The 25,283-nt window shown below is 36.0% G+C and overlaps 1 protein-coding gene across 24 annotated transcripts in view; it reads right to left on the bottom strand.

Moving 5' to 3' along the window:
- The window catches only part of BAZ2B (bromodomain adjacent to zinc finger domain 2B), a 382,320-nt gene that overhangs the window by 122,955 nt on the left and 234,082 nt on the right, over positions 1-25,283 (bottom strand). For 23 of the 24 annotated variants that reach the window (XM_060302371.1, XM_060302369.1, XM_060302379.1 and 20 more), the window contains one exon: positions 8,132-8,278. In XM_060302371.1, the coding sequence (XP_060158354.1) occupies positions 8,132-8,276 (145 nt within the window). In that variant the 5' untranslated portion in view covers positions 8,277-8,278. Of the gene's footprint in view, positions 1-8,131; positions 8,279-12,571; positions 12,592-25,283 lie in introns of those variants that run through there. The other variant, XM_060302376.1, reaches the window with a different exon arrangement.

Below are 25,283 nucleotides of genomic sequence, written 5' to 3'. Positions count from 1 at the left end.
TTTCACAGGCACAGAGGTCGCGACCCACAGGGGGCCAGTCTGCAAAAGTGGCAGTGGGAAGCCAAAAAACAGAGCACATATCATTAGTATGCTTTTTGACCACAATAAAACTAAAATAGACATCAACTGAAACATTTAACATCTAAATGTTAAATTACTGACTTTTAAACAACCGATCAAAGAAGAATTCACAAAGGAAAATAGAAAATATTTTTACTAGAATGATAATGAAATGAAAACTATCAAAATTTGTGGGAGGTGGCTATAGTTGTATTTAAAAGGGAAATTCATAGCATTAAATGCATATATAAGAAAAGGAGAAAGGTCTAACATAAATGATCTAAGTTTTCTCTTCAAGAAATTAGGAGAAAAGATGAGGAAATCCCATCCATGGAAAAACTGAAGGAAATAATAAAGGGCAGAAATCAATGAAACAGAAAACAGAATATCGGAAAAAAAAAATCAATGAAACCAAAATCTAGTTTGTCAAAAAGATTAATAAAAGGAAAAAAGAGCACAAATTATTAATATCAATAATGAAAGAGAAGATATCATTACAAATCCTACAGACATTCAAAGGATAAGGTACTATTTTTAAAATTAATTAATTAATTAATTAATATTTTGGCTGCGTTGGGTCTTCGTTGCTGCGTGCAGGCTTTCTCTAGTTGCGGCGAACAGGAGCCTCTCTGTTGTGGTGCGCGGGCTTCTCATTGCGGTGGCTTCTCTTGTTGTGGAGCATGGGCTCTAGGCGCGTGGACTTCAGTAGTTGTGGCACGTGGGCTCAGTAGTGTGGCTCACGGGTTCTACAGGGGAGGCTCAGTAGTTGTGGCGCACAGGCTTAGTTGCTCTGCAGCATGTGGGATCTTCCCGGACCAGGGCTCGAACCCATGTCCCCTACATTGGCAGGAGGATTCTTAACCATTGCGCCACCAGGGAAGTCCCAGGATAAGGTACTATTTGGAACAACTCTGTACCTGTAAATTCAACGACTTAGAGGAAATGGACAAATTCCTTGAAAGACATCACTAACAAAGCTCACTCACAAAGAAAAAGATAACCTGAATAGTTTTATACTTCTATTTTAAAAGTTGAAATCCTGGGAATTCCCTGGTGGTCCAGTGGTTAGGAATTCATGGTCTCACTGCCGAGGGCCCGGGTTCAATCCCTGGATGGGGAACTAAAAAAAAATCCCACAACCCACACAAGCGTGGCCAAAAAAAATGTTGAACTCCTGATTTATTATCCTCAACAACAACATTAAAACAAACAAAAAAACAAAAATCTTCCAAGCCCATATGACTTCAGAGTGGATTCTACCAAACTTTTAGAGAAGAAATATTATCAATTTGATACAAACTCTTCCCTAAAAAAGGTTTTTAAGAAGGAAGGACTGGTCAATTGTGTCAATTCTTCCGAGAGGTTGAGTGAGATGAGGACAGAAAAGTGACACTGGTGTGGACTGAGATATACATAAAAGATGAGGAAAAGGATAAAGCACATACAACTATGTATTTTGAGAAGTTTGGTTATAAAGTAAGGGAGAAAACAGAGTAATTGCCAGAAGAGTGTTTGGGGTGAAAGAGGCAAGGGTTTTTGGTGTGTATTATTTTTTACGATGGGAGATACTATGAGCATGCTTTTATACTAATGGACATGATCCAATAAATACAGAAAAATTAATGATACTGTATAGGAGGAACGGAGTCCTTGAAAAGTTTTTTGCAATCTTTAAAAAGAATTGATAGGTATTTGCTTTTGTGACAGTTAAGAGCCATATCGTCTTGAGTTAAGCATTTATTTTATTTGGTTTAACTTATATTATTACATAGAATAGTATATCAAAAGAGATCTGTAGTAAGTATATATGAGCTACTAGATGCACTAATGAAATACTATTTTTTTCAGAAGAAAAGAACCACTGAAGGTGGAATAAAGTTCATGTATAGGTATCAGGAGTTTATTATAATACAAAGGTGGGGAGATATGGCAGGGGGGCTATCACCAGATGAGCTGAAATGGATAGATAACTGGCTCATAATTTAACATGTGCCCCAACCTCCTTTTAGTGTACCTTCCTGTGATGCAGAAGCTGAACAGCTAAAAAGTATATTTACCAGTCTCTCTTGCAGCCAGTATTCTGGATATAATTTAGATTCTGCCAATCAGATGTATTTGGCACTGAGTTAAGCTGTTAGATTGGCAGTACATGAGGTATACTTTTTGCTGGTGCAGATCTAGCAGGCAGCACAGAACAGCCCTGGAGCCTGTTATGTCAGTGGTTCTTGATCACGGGATTGCAACTGAGGTGGTATGATCCATGGAGCCACCAGTTAGCACAATGGTGTCCTGACTGAACTAGAGGTAATTTCCTTAAGCAGGTCAATTCAACAGTAATGCTCTGAAATCACTCATGGGGGTCAGGGGTCAGCTCCTCAATAATTTTATAAGTACCTAATTCCTTGTATTAAATCTTTCTGCTTAAAATAGCATCAGTGGTTTATGTTATCTCTAGCTGAACTCACTGATACATCAAACAACAATCTCAACTGGTGATAGTTCCAAAACCAAAAAGCCAATTCAGTCTATCACAACTGGCCTGGTATCTGATAACCATATACTTTTCAAAGTAATATTAAATGAGAGATAAGTGAAATCTCAAAAATATATATGCATAACCTTGGAGGTAGAGGACAATTTCTTAGACAAAAATCATAATCATAAATAAAAATATTGGTAAATCTGCCAACATTAAAATTGGAAGTTCTTTTCATCAAAAGACAATGTAGAATAAAAAAAGACACACCATGTGGGAAAAGCTATCTCCCACAAAGATAACTGAAAGAAGGACCAGCATCCAAAATATAAAAAGAACTCACAAATCTATAAGAAAAAGATGCACAACCCAATAGAAATATGCACCAAAGCCCTAAACAATCACTTCAAAAGAGAGGAAAACCCCAAAAGCTATAAACTTATTAAAAGGCACCTTAATGAACACTACTTCATATTCATCGACAAAAATCAAAAAGTCTGGCAATGACAAGTGTCAACATGAATGATAAGCATCAGGAATTATAATACACAGCTGATGAGAAAATAAATTGGTACTACTGGTAAAGTTGAAGACATCTTCAAAACCGTATGCATATGCATCAGGATTCATGTATAATGATGGTCATAACATTGTAACTGGCAAAAGTTGGCAACAACTCTAATATTTACCAAGAGTATTTACATGGATGTACAGTCCATTCAAATGCAACATGCAAAAAGATAAATGACCCTTTTACACTTTAAAACGTATTCTTCCTCCACATTTCTCATTACATCACCCTTCTCCCAGTTATCCAGGTCATGTCAGGGTTTCTCTCTCAATCTCTCTCTCAACATCCCTTTGCCCAAATCCAGTCATTATATCCTATAAGAATCTACTCCCCAAATATCTCTGGAACCTTGTTTCTTTCTCCATCTCCAATAACTCCTTAATTTTGGCCCTTATCATTTCTCACCCAGATAAATTTAAGTACCTTCTAATGGTCTTCTTTGCCTCTAGTCCCATCCTTATTGCAAACTGATGCTCTACATGCTGCTAGCATGCTAGCATTTTCAAAGCATTAAAATCCTTCCACTTGATCAAGTATGAATAAAAATAAAGGTTACAATTTGCTAGGCACCTATTCTATGTCAGGCATTAGCTCATTTATCGTTATAAAATGGGTATCATATTTATTTTATAGATGAGGTACCGAAGTTCAGAAAGGGCTAATGTACCCAAATTCACATAGCTAATAAGTGGACAAGCCAAGATTCAATTTCAGGGCCTTTCAATTGCAAAGTCCTTGCTTTTAGTCAATACATCATTCTGTCTAAACTCTTAAACATGGTGCATGAAGTTCTAAATGATCTGACCTTAACCTACTCCCCAGCTTGATCTCCTGTCCCTCTGTTCCATTTAGCCATAGCAGATACTGGCTATCCATTCTCTCCTTATTCCTTACTAATAACCTCTATTTTCTTCAGGATGGCAATATGCTCAGCTAAAAACTAATTTTCCTGGCCTTCCTTGAAGCTGAGATTACCATTCATATAGTTCCGACAAAAGAGATACTAAGTGGAAATCTCTGGATGGGGTTTCTGGGAAAGCTCTTTAAAAGGGGTCAAAGTAAGCTGGCATACAAATTTTGCCCTCTTCTACTCCACCTTCTTCCTTCCTGGAAAACAGGGCTGTAGGTGGATCAGCCTTCTAAAAGCCATGAGATAAGACACGTGAGCATGAAGGTCCCATACCTCAGAAGACAGGATATAAAATTAGGAGCCCAGGTCTGTGATGGCATCACCCACCTCAGAACTGCGGATCTATGGACTGGTACGTGTATTTGCCATGTGTTCCTATTCATAGTTAATCATTGTCATAACTGACACATACCCTAAGTTGAGGCCTGACTGATCAACTTGCGATTTCCTCAATATACCATGATTTGGCACAGTTCTACAGAGGTAGGCCTGCAATTAAGATACATGTGTGGGGCTTCCCTGGTGGCGCAGTGGTTGAGTGTCCGCCTGCTGATGCAGGGGACATGGGTTCGTGCCCCGGCCCGGGAAGATCCCACATGCCGCAAAGCGGCTGGGCCCGTGAGCCATGGCCGCTGAGCCTGTGCATAAGGTACATGTGTAATTCAGTCCCTAACTTTAAAAGAAAAGTAGGCATACCCCAGCTTTAATGAGAGAAGTTTTAAACAGTTTCTCTGTTTTATACATTCAGCATTTTACAAGTTTTGTTTGACGGGTTCTACCTCAAAAATGGATTGAAAACCACTGGTCTATGGCACAGTTTAACTATCACTGAAATTTCTCAAAGTTCTATGCTTTGTTTGTATTAGGTCAAATGACCACAAATCTCGAACAAATCCACTCTGTAAAGTTTAATTTTGGAACTATGCTGAAATACTATTCCTTCAGCTTTCACTCAGAGATAATATGTGAAATAGTGTCTGAATACTTATGAAATTGGCATATAGGATATTGTGTATCATGCGGCCTTTTATACAAAGATTCTAGTGGTATATTCCCCAAACCACTCAGAGCCAGGAACTGATATGTTCACTAGCACCAGTATGTGAGCCATGTAGCCCACTATGTTTTCTTTTTATTCTTAACAGCTAATTAGTTAATTTTTTTGTTCAATATCTGTGGCTTTCCTTGGCTAATACTTTTATACTTTTTAGAGCCTATCTTTTAATATTTTAGTTAATTGTTTTGTTTATTATGCCAATATATTTATTGAAAGCTGTCCAAAATTATTTAGAAGTAGGCAAGTTATTTTTTAAAAATTATACTTTAAAGGGAAAAGAAATATAACTCTTCTAAGACCGACAAGACCCACTATATGCAGAGAGCCTTAGATTAATCAATCTTTATTGCAGTGTTATTTTCTATCCAAGTTACTGTAATAAAATTAAAGGCGTGTTGTGAGAGACAGTCCTCCAAGGTCCCTGCATGTTGTTGCCAAGAATGCAAGGTCTTGACCACTCTTTAAAACTGGGCCATTTCTCAGGACTGCAGTGAGCAACCTTGATGGATGAGGTGACATTTCCTTCCAGACAAAGAGCGGCTTTGCTTTCATTTACTATAAAAGCAGTGGGCCGCCTAAGCCGTGACACAACCTCCACTATATGTATAAGATTCAACTGGGCCCCTCCATGTTGCCCCTGTGGGACTTGGGAGACATGGGGAGCCAATGCCAACATGATGTTTATGCTATTTGCTATGCTATAGTAATAAAATCTCTGACCTAGGAGTCTCACATCTTCTACCAGTATCATAATAGTAACAGTACATATGTATACTCCCAGACCCTGACAAGGTGTTGATTCAAAAGAAATTAGTTGATCATTCAAAGTTCGAAAGTAGGCTTGAATTAAATCCTTTGTAACTCAGAAGAATTCCTACAGAAATATCATTAATGAAGATGACAGAGAAAGGCCAATTAAAATAACTGTTTAAAACAAAAGAATGTCCTCAAAGGGACCATTAAAGAACTGGTGAGGTTTTGACATTTTACATATGAAAATTCTTTTTTGTTGTTTCTATACATCAAAAACATTGAGGAGATTCAAATTGTTTAAAATAAAGAGGCTAGGCGCATTATCATTCTATAATTTTACTTTTAAAAGGAGAAAATTACAGACAACGACTAGGCCAAAAACAATGAATCAAATAAGAGAAGACAGGAAAATATGATAAACTGAATTATGCAGGACAACTGAGCATTCTCCATGCCTTGTAAGGCTCTACTTTAAACATAAACCACAACACTGCAAATGTTAAAAACAAAAAATAATTTTCTTAGAAAGGAAAAAACTCATGCTGTAGGTATTAAAGATATAATGTGTTAATAAGTGATACATTTTGGAATAAACATTGAAATAAACTATAGTTTCATTCAATTTAAGTATCTCCACATAAAAATTCAACAACCTATTTTACTTGCAAATAAATGACGAAAACTAATTCCTTTCTAGATAAGGAAATTTCTGATGTTATTCAGCAACTAAGCATACCCCACCCTTCTGCAACTCTCAACTACCACGAACAAAAAATAGCGCCCAACAGGTGACTACTCAGAATCATAAGCAATTCAAGTGTCACTAATTCAGAAAACTAAGTGAGAAATAGGTGGTGGCAAAGGGTCCAGAAAACTCAAGGCTCTGTACTCAAGGAGTGAAAGCTTCAACGTTAAAAAAAGGACCTTTCCCTAGAAATATTATATATTTGAAATACAAATTCACAAGTAAATACAAAGACAGCAGATGGGAGGAACACAATGAAAGGAGCTGACACAAACGAAAGGAGAAGAGTTATAAAAAGCACGAAAGAATAATTACAAAAGTACAGCTGTGTGCAATCATTTAGACAAAGAAACAAGGTAAAATGCCAACCATGGTATCACTATTTTTGAACACAGCATATCATCAAAGGCATTCATCATTTTATATATAGCCATCATTTTATACACAAGGGAAATGTGGTTGAAGCTGTTAAATGAATGCCTTAACCAAGATTGTACAAGGTGCGGGAGAACAGGAATTTTATTTATTTTTTTAAATGTAATGGTATTTTATTTTAGTTATTTTATAATCACTAAGAAAATGTTAGAAAATTGTTCTGATAAAATGACAAAATGACATCCTTGTCATTCCATTGATTGGAAAAAATCAGAATAATTCAATAAATATATATTTGACAATTTGCTAGGGTATTTTGTCAGCAAACATTCCATATTTATGTATTTCATTTACCCAAAATTATAAATCTAATTTTTAAAAAGTAAAATATCATTTAGTTCTAATGTTTAAACATATGAAATAATCTATAAGATAAAATATATTTAAGATTAAAAATCTTCCTAGTGATAAAGGAATAAGTTAATCAAGTTTAGGTTGAAAAAAAGAATGTATTCTACCAAACATCCAAACACGTGTTTAGGAAAAAAGTGATTTTGAGGGGTAAATAAAAGTACCTTCCACATAAAACTAAAACTGAGGATATTTTCACTACTGAAATAAAGTTCCCTTTTTAGCAGTATAAACTTCATTCATGTTTAAGAAAAATTTGTCAAATATCTTAAAATATTTTTCAAAATATTTAAAACTTTAAACATATTTTCCATCAGGTAAATGATATGCCTTAGTATACATCTTGTGAACTAGGATAGCTGGGGTTTGGTGAAGGTCATTTCGAATACTGGAAGCAAATTTGGGGCAAATGGTCCATGGCATTGGGACCTTATCTTACCATCAAGGATTCCTTTATATTTCTTCACTCCCTCATGGGTCCATTGTTTTAAAAGAGTTTGCATGTATTAATTTATTAATTAAAATGGTCAAAGGAAGATATTAAAATGAAACTCTCAAAGCTTCTAAAAATCATAGAAAACATGGAATAAGCAGTGCTACTCCAGTGTGCTCATAAAATACAGAAAAAGCAGAGACTAAATGTTTAACCTAGCCATTGTTCAACAGATCAACAGATGTAATGAGAACATTTGATTCAGAGTTCAATAAAACACTATGAATGCAAATTAGTAAAAGGATGGCATTCTAAAATTGAGTTAATAAAGGGTATTCACCACATGGGTTGATTGTAGAGCTAAGTGAAGCAGCTCCAGTGGAAAGGCCGCCTTTTGAAACTGATGAAGCCACAGAAGGTATAGAAGATGAAGTTGGTGTAGCAGAGGAGGCTGTTGAGGACGGTAACCGTTCTCCAGACTCCATATCTATGGGAGGGAGACAAATGTTAATTTACAATATTAAATAGTGGAATTAAGCAAAAGAATTAAACATACTTAAAATAAGTCAAACTTTTAGGAATACTTTTTTAAAATATGAAATAAGTTTAGAAATACATGTTCTTCAGAGAGATAAAATATGAAATAAATAAAAATAATACAATTTAAAATACCAGTTTATGAAATAAGTTTAATAATGTTAAGTATACCAAATTTTCTTCTAATAGACTTGCAGAATATTCTTATATAAAAAAATAATAAGGCTTCCCTGGTGGCGCAGTGGTTGAGAGTCCGCCTGCCGATGCAGGGGACACGGGTTCATGCCCTGGTCCGGGAAGATCCCACATGTCGCAGAGCGGCTGGGCCCGTGAGCCATGGCCGCTGAGCCTGCATGTCCGGAGCCTGTGCTCCGCAACGGGAGAGGCCACAGCAGTGAGAGGCCTGCATACCACACACACACACACACACACACACAAACACACACACACACACAAATAATAATAATAGTCATTTGAATACAGTAACTTGATAAAACTGTGTGTTGCCATAACTTTAGGAAAATTAGCATATTAACTTCTTATTCTTCTTAAATCATCTCATGGTCTATTCACTTACATCATAATACCCATATTATCTTAATGAATCAAGAAGATACAACCACGTCTCAGTGAACTGTAACCCTGTCTTCTAAATCCAGATACCAATATAGTTGTAGGTCTTAAACATCCATGAATCTGACCTGGTAATCCCCAATACAGTGAGTCCTGCCCAAAATAGACAAATACATTTTAGAGTTTATACTAGAGTCTAGTCTGAACTATGGTCTCAAAATGTCTTTAGTATGATCCATTTATAATGACTTAACCACTTCTAAGCATCTGTATTAATTTGCTTAGCTATTTTGGGTACAATCTTACATTGGTCTTATTGTAATAGTTTATGTTGATATTAAAAATCTAGAACAGAAATGGATGAAGCAGTCAAAAGGTACAAACTTCCAATTATAAAACAAGTTAAGTCATAGGATGTAATGGGCCGCATGGTGACCATGGTTAATAATACTTTATTGTACATTTGAAAGTTGCTAAGAGAGTAGATCTTAAAAGTTTTCATCACAAGGAAAACAATTTGTAACTGTGTGGTGATGGATATTAACTTTTTGTGGTGTTCATTTCACAATACACACAAATATCGAATCATTATGTTGTACACCTGAAACTAATATAATGTTATATGTGAATTATATCTCATTTTTTTTTTTTTTTTTGCGGTACGTGGGCCTCTCATTGTTGTGGCCTCTCCCGTTGCGGAGCACAGGCTCCGGATGCGCAGGCACAGCGTCCATGCATGGCTCACGGGCTCAGCCGCTCCGCGGCATGTGGGATCTTCGCAGACCGGGGCACAAACCCGCGTCCCCTGCATCGGCAGGCGGACTCTCAACCACTGCGCCACCAGGGAAGCCCTACCAATCTACTTTTAAGACTCTATTCTATAGAAATAAGGCACAAATAGTTCCTTTGTTATAACACTGTTTAAAGGTAAAATAAAATTGAAACCTGGCAGTACAAAAGAGTAGAACTAGAGCTAGTAGTATGAGGTTGGGGGCCTTTTTCAGTTTCAGTAAAAGTGCAGTTTTCTCATTTATTCTGGTTGTTCTTGCTGTTCATTTAAGTGGGGAAAGTTTACCTCTTTTTAAAAAAACAGGCTTATGCAGCCATTTTCCTTAGAAGTTCTATTATATACATTATTCATATATTCTTTTATTTCAACTGTTTTAATTTTAGATATATATTTCTAGCCAGTATTCGTCTCATACATAAAGTACTTTTTGTTGCACTGGCCTTAAGTTAAAACTTTTTTTCTCATGTTTTAATAGGTATTTCTTTGTTCTAGTAACTCAAAATTTGGTCAACTATTCCATGTTCATCTTATAGATACCTTTCTTTTCATTTTAAAGAAATTTAACAAATCCACTCTAGCCTTTGCTACTCTAGAATGAAGATTGTTTTATGCTTGCATTAACAAGGATTGGCTTTTCAAGTTTTTCTTTTTAAGTTAAATATTATTGAATTCAGATTTTATTTACTATTGTTCCCTGTTAAGCTTAACTCTGGAAAGAATCCTAGCCACCAACTTGAAAGTTAAAAGGTAGGAAGGCAATGCCTTTGTAACAGTGAATAATTCACAAAACAATCATTGGCTTGCCATATTGTAAGAACTATTCAAAGGAGAAAGTTTAAAATACATGTGCACCAAAGGATGCTAAAAGCAGTAGGTGAAAGTCTGAGTAGAAACAAGGTATTTGCATAGTCTCAAAGTATCTCCTTTAAGATATTTACTAATTAAAAAGGGCAAACACCACAGTGGAGAAACTATATCACCAATAATAAAACATATTGATATCCTGTATCCTCTGATGTGCTTAGAAGAGCATATCACCTCTGTGGTATTCTTCCCAATAACATATAACCTCCGTTGAATCATGAGAAAACATCAGACAAACCCAAACTGAGAGACCATATACAAAATAATTGACTAGTATTCATCAAGTATCAAGGTCATGAAAGAAAAGGAAAGACTGAGGAACTGCCATAGGTTGAAGACTAAGGAGATACAACAACTAAATAATGTGGGATCAGATTGGATTTTGGAACAGAAGAAGGACATTAATGGAAAAACTGGTAAAATTCATAAAAGATATGTAGTTTATGGTTAATAGCATTGTACCAATGTAAATTTTCTGATTTTTTAATTTTAATAATTGTACTATGGTTATATAAATTAATAACATTAGGGAAAGCTGGGTAAAAAATATAGGTGAATACTATGTATTTGCTTATTAATTGTCTTTTAAGTCTAAAATTATTTCAAAATAAAAAGTAAAGAAAAGAAAAAACAAAGTCTGGCATACAGTAAGCACTTAAAAAAAAATATATATGTATGCATTGGGATTGAAGAGTGTAAACTTAGACCTTGAAGAAATAAAGAAAGAGATTACATTGTATCAGCAAGACACTTGATAATAGATGTTAGGTGGGTTTAAAAACTGTATCTGAACCTTATTAGCTATGACCTTATAAATTATGTAACTTCAGTGAACTTCCAGTTTCCTCATGAGTAGTATGAAGGTATAACTGGGAAGATTAAATGGGATAATGCATATAAAGTTCTGAATACCTGGCATTCAATAACTGTCAGCAATTGTTTTTAATAAGTGAATGTCTGTGCATATAATTATCCATGGGTATATGTGGCAGTAAAAGGTATTTTTAGATTATTCATTTCAAGTAAATATTTCTGAGTCACATCTATTTATAGGTTATATGTATATGCATAGCATGTTTGACATTTTTTACCCAGATAAATTATGATAAGAATTTAAAATAGGGAGATTGGGATTGACACATATACACTATTGATACTATGTATAAAATAGACAACTGTTGGAAACATACTGTATACCACAGGGAACTCTAATGCACTGTGGTGTCCTAAATGGGAGGGAAATCCAAAAGCGAGGGGATACATGTATATGTATGGCTGATTCATTCTGCTGTGCAGTAGAAGCTAATACAACATTGTAAAGCAACTATACTCAGATAAAAATTTAAAAATAAAGAATTTAAAATAAATGCCTTGGGACTTCCCTGGTGGCGCAGTGGTTAAGAATCCGTCTGCCAATGCAGGGACATGGATTCGATCCCTGGTCCGGGAAGAACCCACAAGTTGCAGAGCAACTAAGCCCATGCGCCACAACTACTGAGCCTGCACTCTAGAGCCAGCGAATCACAACTACTGAGCCCACGTGCCACAACTACTGAAGCCCGTGCACCTAGAGCCCGTGCTCCGCAACAAGAGAAGCCACTGCAATGAGAAGCCCATGCACTGCAATAAGGAGTAGCCCCTGCTCACCGCAACTAGAGAAAAGCCCCAGCAACGAAGACCCAATGCAGCCAAAAGATAAATAAATAAAATAAAATATTTTAAAAACATTTTTAAAAAATGCCTCACAAAGTAGCTGCATAGCACAGGGAGATCAGCTCGGTGCTTTGTGACCACCTAGAGGGGTGGGATAGGGAGGGTGGGAGGGAGGGAGACACAAGAGGGAAGAGATATGGGAACATATGTATATGTATAACTGATTCACTTTGTTATAAAGCAGAAACTAACACACCATTGTAAAGCAATTATACTCCAATAAAGATGTAAAAAAAAATAAAAGAAACAAGTAAAAAAAAAAAGCCTCACAATTGTATAAGTACAAATGGCAAGGTGTTTTACCTCAAAACTTTCAAAAAAACCTGGAGCACAAATATAAATGAAAATTAACATATTAATTATCAGTTGAAAAAATTTACTCTGTGATCACATGAGTTATTATTCATCATTCAAACATACTGCATAAAAGTTGGCAGAAATCCATTTATTCAAACCATCTTAGAAAAATACATTCATTAAAATAAAAATAGTATCCAAGAGCCACCTATTCCCAGATTTCGGTTCTGGCCAAAGCATCCAGATCTGATACTTGCACACCTGTAATAGCCTCTCATTCTTACTCTGTGTGTTAAGAATACTACCTTCATCTCACGTTCCAAACAAACACCATCCAATCAATTCTTTGTGGCCAAAACCAGCCCAGACACAAGATAAAAATAAGCAGACTGTAAGAACATGATCCCCACCACAACACACTCACCTATGGGAGAATATCAATTAGTAGGTATGTCTTTTAGCTTAAGGCCATTCATGAGAGGATATTTTCTAATGTATAACTTCAGGATTTTCTTATTTACAAAGCTAATCAGGTAGGGTAAAGATTACTACAACTGAAATTTAACATATAACACTACAGTAAAAAAAAGTTGATGTGAATGGGTGAAAAATGTGTGATGATGAAGGGATTTTAAATGATTTGATCCATTAGAGATCTTTCCCATGGTCTGAAGCAGTAGTTCTTAACCAGAGGTGATGCTGTAATACCCCCTCATCTACTAGGAAAACATTTGACAATGTCTGGGAACAGCTTTGATTGTCATAACTGAGAAGGTGCTACTGGTATCACATAGAAAGAGTCCAGGCAGGGATAGTGCTAAACACCGTACATTTCACAGGACATTCCCCCAGAGATAATTACCTGGCCCAGAATGTTAGTAGTGCTAAGATTAAGAAATTCTGATCTAAAGTACCAAAAACTGTATTACTTGGAATTCAATCAACCAAAACTTTCTGTTAAGTAGCAGTTCTTTATAATTATTATAAGAAAATATTTCAAGCTGATTTATTGCCACTGCAATAAATGATAAAATTATATTCAACCTATCTTTATCAGCATACCGCCAGAGTTTATTATTTTACATTTCGTCCTAATTGTTTAAAACTGATCATGTATAATATACAATTAATGCACATCATAATGTTCACGCACACTGGGTAACATGAATTTACTGTATTTTACTGAGATGATATTTACCTATAACAATTCTGAGAACAGACAAAAATCAGAATTACCACAAACAACTTCTTCCCTGCATGATGATTTTATACACGCCAAAAAAATTCAATGATTAGTTGTTAATGATAATACTAATCAAATTCACACATATCAGATGTTCCTTTTTCTGTAAACATAGAGCTTATGAACACTGACAGCTGCTAGGTGTAAATGTGAACAGGTGCAAATAGGGACGGGCAAGACAAGTTGGCTCCAAAACATAAACATGATCAGCTGCCCTCTGTCTCACCTGCATGAATCCTTTAAAAGTATAGCTATAGAATAGACTGAAGATTCAGAAAGTAGATATATAAATAGACAGATATTTCTCCTGCAAAGAGTTTTCTTAGAATGTCTTTATCTTTGCTAACAATACCAAAAGTTCTCTGTGGGAGTTCAAGGCACAAAAGTAGATTTGGCGAACACTCACTTTTCCTTACAATATAACCTCACGTGAAAAACAATAATTGCGAAGAATATCAGGAGACAGTCACTATGCTGCTTCTTTTGCTTTAGCAGGATCACTAACAGTAGAGCTTTATAAATCAATTATTTTCTCAAAGTTCTGACAAAGGCTTTTATATAACTATTATTTTTTATTATTATTTATTTTTATTTTTATTTTTTTTGCGGTACGCGGGTCTGTCACTGTTGTGGCCTCTTCCGTTGTGGAGCACAGGCTCCAAACGCGCAGGCTCAGCGGCCATGGTTCACGGTCCCAGCCGCTCCGCGGCATGTGGGATCTTCCCGGACCGGGGCACAAACCCGTGTCCCCTGCATCGGCAGGCGGACTCAACCACTGCGCCACCAGGAAAGCCCTATATAACTATTTAAAAAACAACTTACAGGAAACTGAATATTTGGATAAACAATACTTCAAAATATTACATAGCAAAACAAAAAATAAGCAACAAAAATTTTTCTGTTAAAGGATTTAGAGAAATAGGAGATGAGGCAGAAATACTTTATTAGACAACAAACAAAATTATTTTCTGAGTATAATACTTTTGAAGGAAAATGATTCTATTTATAACATTTTTATTTACCTACATTTTCAGAAATAGTCATTTCAACTTATTAAGTATAATACATTGTAGTTTAAAATAAGAATATATGAAAGGGATCAATTTCCTTTGCCACTTGACACATTTTTAACTACTACAGTAAACAGTCAAGCAATTACATCCCCAAACAAAAGTGGGCTGGCAGTCAGGTGCTCTGGTTGCAGCCTGTGAGCTGGAGCAAGTCTCTGACAATACCTCTACATAATAGTTTCCTTACCAGAAAAATGATGGGATTGAATTAAACTAGCCCTCAAATCCATATCAATTTGATGAAAAAGAACAAAACAACAACCAAAAACCTTCACATTGCATTAACATATTTAACAATTTAATTCCTCATTTCCCTCATCCTCCCTACCACTTGCCTTCATTCTATCTTCAAATGTATGTCATTCTAAATTACAGATTTCTGTTAAATCTTTAAAGATTTACTCTTGTTTTTTTTATACCTCAAGAGACTTGATGATGAGAAAATTAGCCAAGAGTAAAGCACTGATTTTCATACTGCTCAGTAAATATCTATTCAAGGAGTAAACTTTTCCATCCAAAGGATTAAGTATTCCTTTGCAACGAGCTATCTGTGAGGAAGAGGTTATCCTAAGATACAAGAAAGAATATAAAAGAATATTAAAGAAACATTTGAACAAGATTTAACATATACAGATCAACTAAACTGTAGGTAGAGTCTGTGAATTTAAATACTGATGAGAATTAACAATTTCTAAAAAGGATACAAATGTTAGAAGGATTAAAAGAGAGACAATGTCTGATTAATTGATCCTTTCACCTACAAATGCAAGGGGTCCCAAAGAACAAGCAAAAAGACCCAAATCTTTGCTTAACTAAGAAACACAATTACAATTAACTGAAATTTCTAAGACATTTCTGGATAGTAACTGAGGCGGATTAGTAACAGATTGAGAAAATAAAACAGGGTAACAAACCAAAATCAAGTAACTCTATGTAAAATATCTACATATACTCAGAAGTCAAGGAAAGAAAGATGCCAAGTACTACATGACTGATAAACTAGAATAAAAAATCCGTTTCAATGGGGAAGAAGCAGAGCTAACCTAACAGGGAAAACAGCATACTTCTTAAAGAACAAAATTAGCCTAAAAGTTTATGAACACCAATGCAGAAATATTTTTGTCCTGGTCACCTTAACTCTATCTAATATTATCACTCTCCTGTTCAAAAGTCTTCAATTTATCCATATCACACATATGGGTAAAGATACATGTGAAGAATATTTATTATAACATATTAACTGCAAAGACTTTTACAAACAAAAAATTCCATCAGTAAGAAACTGTTAAATTATGATACTACGCAGCTGCTACCAAAGAATGAAGTAGATCTAGACTAGCTAATCTGCTGAATGAAAAGAGTAAAGTGAGGAAGAATAGAAATAGCAAGATCTCATGTGTGAAAAAGAAAAAAAGGGATATATTCTCATGAATGTATGCTCAGAATATTTCTGGAAAAATATATAAGACACTGGTAACTGTGTTTCCTTGTAGGTAAAGAGACTAGGGAATTAATCTAGGATGTGAGAATTCTTTTTCACTATATATCTTTTTCTTTTTTCTAACCACTTGAATGATTTACAATGTGCTAGTATTAATGACAGTTAAACTAATTTTTAAAAAAGATTTCTACAGGTTTGTTATTGCAAGAAATTATCTTTCAGAACGTTGTGCAGAAGTCCCAGTTCAAGATGGTGACATAAGAAAATCCCGAACTCACCTCCTCCCACAGCCACACTGAGCCTACAGCTATATATGGAAGAATTTCCTTTCAAAAAACCTAAAGTCTGGGTGGATGATGACTACACATTGGGCAAACAAGAAGAAAAACACATCAAAGATGGTAGGAGAGGCTGGGATGAAACCCCACCATAAACCCCACCATTGCTGCAGCAACCCACAGTGCAGAAGGAACTCAAAACCTGGAGCTTCTTCCTGAGGAGCTGAGGGTTCAAAACCCACATCGGGCATCCCATATGCTTTAGACATGAGTCCTTAAAAAATCTAACTTTGAAAACCAGTAGGGTTCCTGTCTCGAGACCCACAGGACTGCAGAGATCTGAGAAAGCCCTCTGAAAGAACTCACATGCTCGGACCCCAGGGCCCAGCTAAGAGGCCGTGTATGGTGTCCAGACTTAAAAAATGAAGGAGGCTCTCACCTGAGGGGCAGACACCTAATTTAACACACACTTCTAGGAGAGTGCTGGAACACTCACCAGGGATGCAAGCTGCATCTTTGCATTTTCCCTTTGCTGTGCTCCAGAGCACCAGTATCTCCAGGAAGGTGCCCCAATTTTGGTGGGTATCATCTAGGGGACCCTCTACATCACCTGGTTCTGGTGACCAGTAGGGCTTATGCCTATGGGTCCCACAGGACTATAACCCATGAAGAAAGAGTTCTTAAATAGCTACCACCTCTAGGGCACAGGGGCACAGCAAGAGACAACAGACCCAGGAGCTCAGTCTTTCTCTGAAGGCCTATTAGCTAATCATCATGCCTGTGGACTGAGGGGCAGGCTTCTAAATAAACATGCGTCTGGGGGGCTGACTGTAATCCTTTCCAGACACCTCAGAGGGCAGGCCTTATCTTCGTGTTTACCCTCTGCCATGCTTCACAATGTCAGTGTCTCCTGGAGGGGAACATTACAAATGTCTGATGCCCTGGATTTTATGTCTGGTGGCCTAGTTTTTGCAGCTATCACCCAGGGAACACTCTTTATCACCTGGCTCTGGTGGCTGCGGGGAGGTTGCATTCTTGCATCCTATGGGACTGTGGCAGAGACGTTTCTGGACAGGCTACCATCACCATGGCACTATGCAGACAGTGAACTGAGGCACACTCCCCAGTCTTTCTGTAAGAAGGCCTCTTTGCTTGTCCTGAAACTCTGGCCTGAGGGGCAGACTTGGTACTCTCCCACTGCCTTACTCCAGCTTGCTGGTAAAACCCAGAAAAGAGCTAATATACTCATCTGGAGGTCTGACTTTTGTGATTCCTGCCCAGGGGACACCTCCAGATCACCTGGCTCTAGTGGCAAGCAGGGCTTATACTTGTTCTCCCACAGGACTGTACATATTTGCATACTTATAAAAGCTGATGTCTGAGGGTCTAGGTGCTGAGATCCTCCCCTTTAGGACAGTGACAGATCTTAGAACATTCTCAACTGCTGGGAGCTATTAAAAACAGGCTATTTGGACAAGCGCAAAGGTTGGAGAGAAAACCAAGAGCTGAGGCAGTGTTGAATAACAAAGTTCATCTCATACTAGAGGCCCCTCCTTCAAGAATGGGAGAGGTGGTTGTTTCACCTACTATATAGAAACCAACACAGAGAGTCAAGCAAAACGAAGAAACTGAGGAATATGTCCCAAGTGAAAGAATAAGATAAAACCTGAGGGGGGAAAAAAGCATAAAATCAGAGATAAGTAATACATGTGATAAAGAGTTTAAGGTAATAGTCCTACTGATACTCACTGAACTGGGGAGAAGAATTAACTCAGTTAGAACTTCAACAAAGAGATGTAAAATATAAGAAAGTCACGGAGCTGAAGAATACAAGAAATGAAATGAAATATACACAGGGTGAGGTGTGGGGGGAGGAGGTTCAACAGTAGACTAGATGAAGCAGAAGAAAGAATCAATCAACTTGAAGACAAGCCTGTGAAACTCACCCAATCAAAGCAGCAAAACAAACAACAAAACAAAAAGAAAATCAATGAAGACAGCTTAAGGGACTTATGGGACAACATCAAATGGACTAACACTCACATGATATGAATCCCATAAGGATAAGAAGGAGAGAAAACTTATCTGAAGAAATAATGGCTGAAAAATTCCTAACCTGGGAAAGGAACAGATATCCATATCCAGGAAGTACAGAGAGCTCCAAATAAGAGCAACCTAAAGAGACCCACACCAAGACACATTATAACTAAATATTAAAAGTTAAAGACAAGGAGAGAATATTAAAAGCATCAAGAGAAAAACAATTTTATGAACAAGGGAACTGCCATAAGACTATAAGGAGACTTTTCAGCAGAAACTTTGCAGGCCAGAAAGGACTGACATGATATATTCAAAGTGCTGAAAAAAAAAAAAATTTCCAACCAAGCACACTCTATCTCACAGAGTTATCATTCAGAAGTGAAAGAGAGATAAAGTTTTCCAGATAAGAAAAAGCTAAAGGAGTTAAAACTGCCTTATAAGAAATGTTAAAGACACTTCTCTAAGCTGAAAAAAATTAGTAATAAGAAAACATTTGAAAGAATAAATCTCACTGGAAAGGTAAATATATAATAAAGGTAGTGGATTAATCACTTATAAAGCAAGTATGAAGGTTAAAAGACAAAAGTAGTAAAAAACAACCCTATGATTATAATAATTAGTTAAGGGATACACAAGATAAAATTATGCAAAACAGCACACCAAAAACATAAAATATAGGTGAGGGAGGGAGAGTAATAATGTTGAGCTCTACAATGAAATCAAACAAGTTTGTTATCAACTTTAAAACAGATTGTTATGGATATGAGTTGTTTTATGTAAGCCTCATGGTAACCACAAAGCAAAAAGCTATAGTAAATACACAAGGGGAAAAGAGAAAGGAATATAAGCATACCACAAAAAAGTAATCAAAACACAAAGGAAAAGAGCAAGAGAAGAAGAAAGGAACAGAGAGGAACAACAAAAACAGCCAGAAAGCAATTAACAAAATGGCAACAAGCACATATCTATCAATAATTACTTTAAATGTAAATGGGCTAAATTCCCCAATCTAAAGATGTAGAGTGGCTGAATGGATTAAAAAAAAAAAAAGAAATAAACCCACCCATCTATATGCTGCCTACCAGAGACTCACTTAAGATGTTGGGACACACACAGACTGAAAGTAAAGGGACAGAAAAAGATATTCCATGCAAACAGAAACCAAAAGAAAGCTAGAGTAGCTCTGCTATACTTATATCAGACAAAATAAACTTTAAAAATTTGTAAATATATATGCACACAACATAGCAGCACCTAAATATGTAAAGCAAATATAAATAGACCTAAAGGGAGAAATACAAAGCAATACGATAATAGTAAGGGACTTTAATACCCACTTACATCAATGGATAGATCATCCAGAAAGAAAATCAACAAGGAGACACTGGCCTTAAATGACACATTAAACCAGATGGACTTAACAAATATTTATAGAACATTCATTCAAAAGCAACAGGATACGCATTCTGGTTAAATGCACATGGAACATTCTCCAGTATACATCGTATGTTAGAACACAAAATAAGTCTTAATAAATTTAAGAAGATTGAAACCATGTCACACAACTTTTCCAACCAGAATGGCATGAAACTAGAAATTAATTACACAAGGAAAACTTGAAAATTCACAAGTAGGTGGAGATTAAAAAATATGCTACTGAACAACCATGGGTCAAAGGAGAAATAAAAAAATATCTGAGACAAATGAAAGTAGAAATGTAACACACCAAAATTTATGGGATGCAGCAAAAGCAGTTCTAAAAGGGAGGTTCACAGTGATAAATGCCTGTTTCAATAGACCAGAAAAGTCCCAAATAAACAAACTAATTTTATAGCTGATAGATCCAGAATAAGAAGAACAAACAAAGCCCAAAGTTAGTAGAAGGGAGGAAATAAAAAAAGATTAGAGCAGAAATAAATGAAATAGAGAGTAAATAGACAAGAGCAAAGATCAATCAAAGTAAGAGCTGGTTTTTTAACAAGATAAACAAGGGCTTCCCTGGTGGCGCAGTGGTTGAGAGTCTGCCTGCCGATGCAGGGGACACGAGTTTGTGCCCCCGTCTGGGAAGATCCCACATGCCATGGAGCGGATGGGCCCCTGAGCCATGGCCGCTGAGCCTGTGCGTCTGGAGCCTGTGCTCTGCAACGCGAGAGGCCACAACAGTGAGAGGCCCGGGTACCACAAAAAAAAAAAAGATAAACAAGTTGGGGAGTTCTCTGGCAATCCAGTGGTTAGGACTCTGTGCTTCTATTGCAGGGGGCCCAGGTTCGATCCCTGGTCGGGGATCTAAGATCTCGCAAGCCGTGCACGTGACCAAAATAAAATAAAATAAAATAAAGTAAACAAAATGGACTGACCAAGAAAAAAGAGAGAAGATTCAAATAAATAAAATAGAAATGAAAGAGGAGACACTACAACTAATACCACAGAAATACGAGAAACCATAAGAGACTACTACAAAGAATCAAACACCAACAAATTGAACAACCTAGAAGAAATGGATAAATTCCTATAAACATGCAACCTACCAAGACTGAATTATGATGAAATAGAAAATCTGAACAGACTGATTACTAGCAAGAAGATTGAATGAGTAATCAAAACTCTTCCAAAAAGCAAAGGTCCAGTACCAGACAGCTTTACTGGTAAATTTTATAAAACATTCAAAGAAGAATTAACACCAATCCTTCTCAAACTCTTCCAAACAATAGAAGAGGAGGGAACTCTTGCAAACTCACTTTCCAAGGCCAGCATTACCCTGATACCAAAAGCAGACAAGGATCGCCACAAGAAAAAAAATTATAACCCAGTAACTCTGATGAACATAGATGTGAAAATTCTCAACAAAATATTAGCACACTGAATTTAAAAATACACTGAAAGGATCACACACCATGATCAGGTGGCATTTATTCCAGGAATGCAAGGCTGGCTCAACATCAGCAAATCAGTCAATGTGATACAACACATTAATAAAATGAAAGATAAAAATCATATGATCATATCACTTGATGCAGAAAGAGCATTTGACAAAATTCAACATCCATTTATGATAAAAACTCATCAAAATGGGTATAGAGGAACATAACCTCAACATAACAAAGGCCATAATGACAAGCCCACAGCTATCATCATACTCAATGGTGAAAAGCTCAAAGCTTTTCCTCTAAGATCAGGAACAAAACAAGGATGCCCACTCCTACTGCTTTTATTCAACATAGTGTATTGAAGGTCTAACCACAGCAATGAGATAAGAAAAAGAAGTAAAAGTAAACCCAATTGGAAAGGAAGATGTAAAACTCTCAGTATTTGCAGAAGATATAATACTAAATAGAGAGAAACCTAAAGATTCTATCAAAAAACTATTAGAACTAATAAATAAATTCAGTGAAGTTGCAGGATACAAAATCAATACACAAAAATTTGTTGTGCTTCTATAATCTAATAACAAACTATCTGAACTAGAAGTTTAAGGAAACATTCCATTTACGAGTGTAACTAAAAGCATAAAATACCTAGGAATAAATTTAAGCAAGGAGGTGAAAGACATGTATACTAAAAACCATAAGATATTACAGAAATTAAAGAATACACAAAAATATGGAAAGATATTCTGTGCTCATGAGTTGGAAGAATCAATATTGTTAAAATGTCCCTACTACCCCAAGCAACCTACAAACTCAATGCAATCCCTATCAAAATTCCAATGGCATTTTTCACAGAAACAGAACAAACAATTGTAAAATTTGTATGGAACCGCATAAGACCCTGAATAGCCACAGCAATCCTGAGAAAGAATAAAAAAGCTGGAGGCATCATGCTACGTAATTTCAAACTTTATTACAAAGCTATAGTAATTAAAAGAACATTGTATTGGCCTAAAAAATAGACACATAGACCAATGGAACAGAATTGAGCCCAGCAATTTTTATGGTCAACTAATTTATGACAATGGAGCCAAGAATATACTATGAGCAATCCTATTTCTGGGTACTTATACTAAGAAAATGAAAACACTAACTTGAAAAGACATATGGACCCCCATGTTCACTGCGGGGCCATTTACAATACCCAAGATATGGGATAATCCTAAGTGTCCACTGGCGGATGAATGCATAAAGAAATATTGTGATAAATAAATATATAATGGAATGTTATTCAGCCATAAGAAAAATGAAATCTTGCCATTTGTAACACCATGGATAAACCTTGAGGGCATTATGCTAAGTGAAATAATTCAGAGAAAGACAAACACTGTATGATCTCTCTTATATGTGAAATCTCAAAACCAAAACAAAACCAAGCTCAGAGATACAGAAAACAGATTGGTGGTTTCCGTAGGTAGGGGGTGGAAGAGGGATGGGAGAAATGGGTAAAGCAGGTCAAAAGGTTAAAAGAAGTAAGAGGTCAGACATGATAAGGGGTCAAGAACATGTACATAACTGTGGGGAGTAAGAATGGAAGAGTGTACCCTCATGAGTGCAAGCCTCAGCAAAGATTTCAGCTATTGTGAGTATATGAAATTAGGTTACAGGCCTGGAACATAGAAAAAAATGTTTTTTTAAATTGTATTTCATTCTTTTACAACTAGGGTCCTGTTAACACTTTCAGTTTAAACTCAGGACTATAGGATTTTTATTGTACCTGATCAATTTTTACAACACAGAATTACTCATTTGATTTATGACACAATATACAAGCAATAGCCTCAGAAAAAAATACCTCTAACTAGATTTTAAAAATCAAGTCTTTTCATTAGATTTCATTCCAATTTGTATGGACATCATTCAACTAGACAAGCAATTCTGATGAACCAAAGACCAGTGTATCAAAAGCAATGTCTAAATCTGCACAGTCCAATATGGTAGTCATTAGCCAACCACACGCAGATAATTAATCTTAATTAAAACTAAAAATTTAAAAGTCACACTAGCTATATTTCAAGTGCTCAACAGACATCACATTATCATTATAGAAAGTTCTGTTCTATAGCACTTGTCTAAATGATACTCTTCCCTCAGACACTGAAATCTTGCTTAGTGAGGTAGCCTGCTTCATACTGAATAACTACAGCTGTTAAAACTGTCAAAGCATGAGTTGGCAGCCTTAGGGCAGATACTACCTTATTAAAGTTTTCTAGAGGAAGGTTGATGGACAAGAAGTTATCTGGGTCGGCAGTTACCTCCATGAAGAAACTGAAACTATTATCATGCTGTCGTGGTTTGTTTACAGAGTATATTACCAAAATATTGAAAATATCTTTAAAATCTCTTGGAGATTATTTAAAATGGAGTTGAGTTATTTATAAACTATTCACTTAAAAACTTGAACTATTCACTTAGAAGGTAACTTCAAATAACTCTCTTGTTACATCTTGCATTACTTCTTAAATGTTTCCATTAAAATATCCCTAACACAATTGTGACATCAATTATACAAAGTTTAACCATTTACGAAAACAATCTATGTCCAACCTTTCAGACAGCACTTATTAAACCATGAAGCGTTTTATTCTATCCACAACATTGTAAGTCCAATTATTATTTGCAGAAGAGGTGATACACATATACCTGCTAAAAGTTCTCAATGTGTTTAGTTAGAGACAGAATTAAACAAAAAAAAAAAAAAGTGGCTTCATAGAACAGGAGCAGATACAGGATTTCTTTGCCTGGGTTTTCCCTTGCCCCTCCACTGATGCTGATGACACTCGGTATAGGTAGGATCTCTCAAGAGTTGGAAAAGAAGCTAAAGACTTGGTGAACTACTACTCTTTATACTAGAACTTATATCAGAATTTCAGAAAAACCCACTACTCCAGTGACAGAAGATAAATAATACACAGGAAACACTGGCTACCAATCCTCAAATTTTAAGTCATTCCTATTTACTGAATTCTTTAGTCCAAGTTGCAGCCATATTTTTAAAACTGTGGGTCATAACCCATCAGAGGATCATGAAATCCACATAGTAGGGTCATAAAAAGTGAAATATTCTGGGTTGCTGTCAAAGAAGCTTGAAAAACGCTGATCTATGTGGCTTCCCAATAATGTACAGTTTTTACAGGCAAACACAGAAGGATTTTACAATCCCTAGTCATACTAGATGCTATACTAGTATAGCATCTATATATACTATATATACCACTATATATACACTCTTGTGTGTGTTTGTGTGTATACTACTACACTAGCAGAATTCATGCTATTTGTAAACAGTCCATTAAAGTGAGAGTGGTTATACAAAATTCTTAGAATTCCTTTAGGACCCAGAGACCTATACTGTTAATTTTCCAGCCTATGACAAAGAAATATGGGGCATTATATTTGCTGGGCACCTGGGATGCCACCTAAATACTAGTCTTCTACTCTGCACACTTAGCTAATTAAGGATAGAGCAAAGTTCTTTCACCCAGATGCTATAAGTGACATCAATTATACAAAGTTTAACCATTTATGAAAACGTTCTATGTTCAACCTTTCAGACAACACTTATTAAACCATGAAGGATGCTAGGTGTTTGGGATATAACAAATAAGTCAATTACGTTAAGTAGTCTACTTCAAGGTTTTAGAGTCTAACAGGTTGAAGCAATGGTGGAAATCTAATCAAGGCTAAGTTAAACAGATTCTTACTTGCAAGAAATTGAG

This window comes from Globicephala melas, chromosome 7, assembly GCF_963455315.2.
Source record: "Globicephala melas chromosome 7, mGloMel1.2, whole genome shotgun sequence".
NCBI lineage: Eukaryota > Metazoa > Chordata > Mammalia > Artiodactyla > Delphinidae > Globicephala > Globicephala melas.
This window is presented reverse-complemented; position numbering and strand designations above follow the sequence as displayed.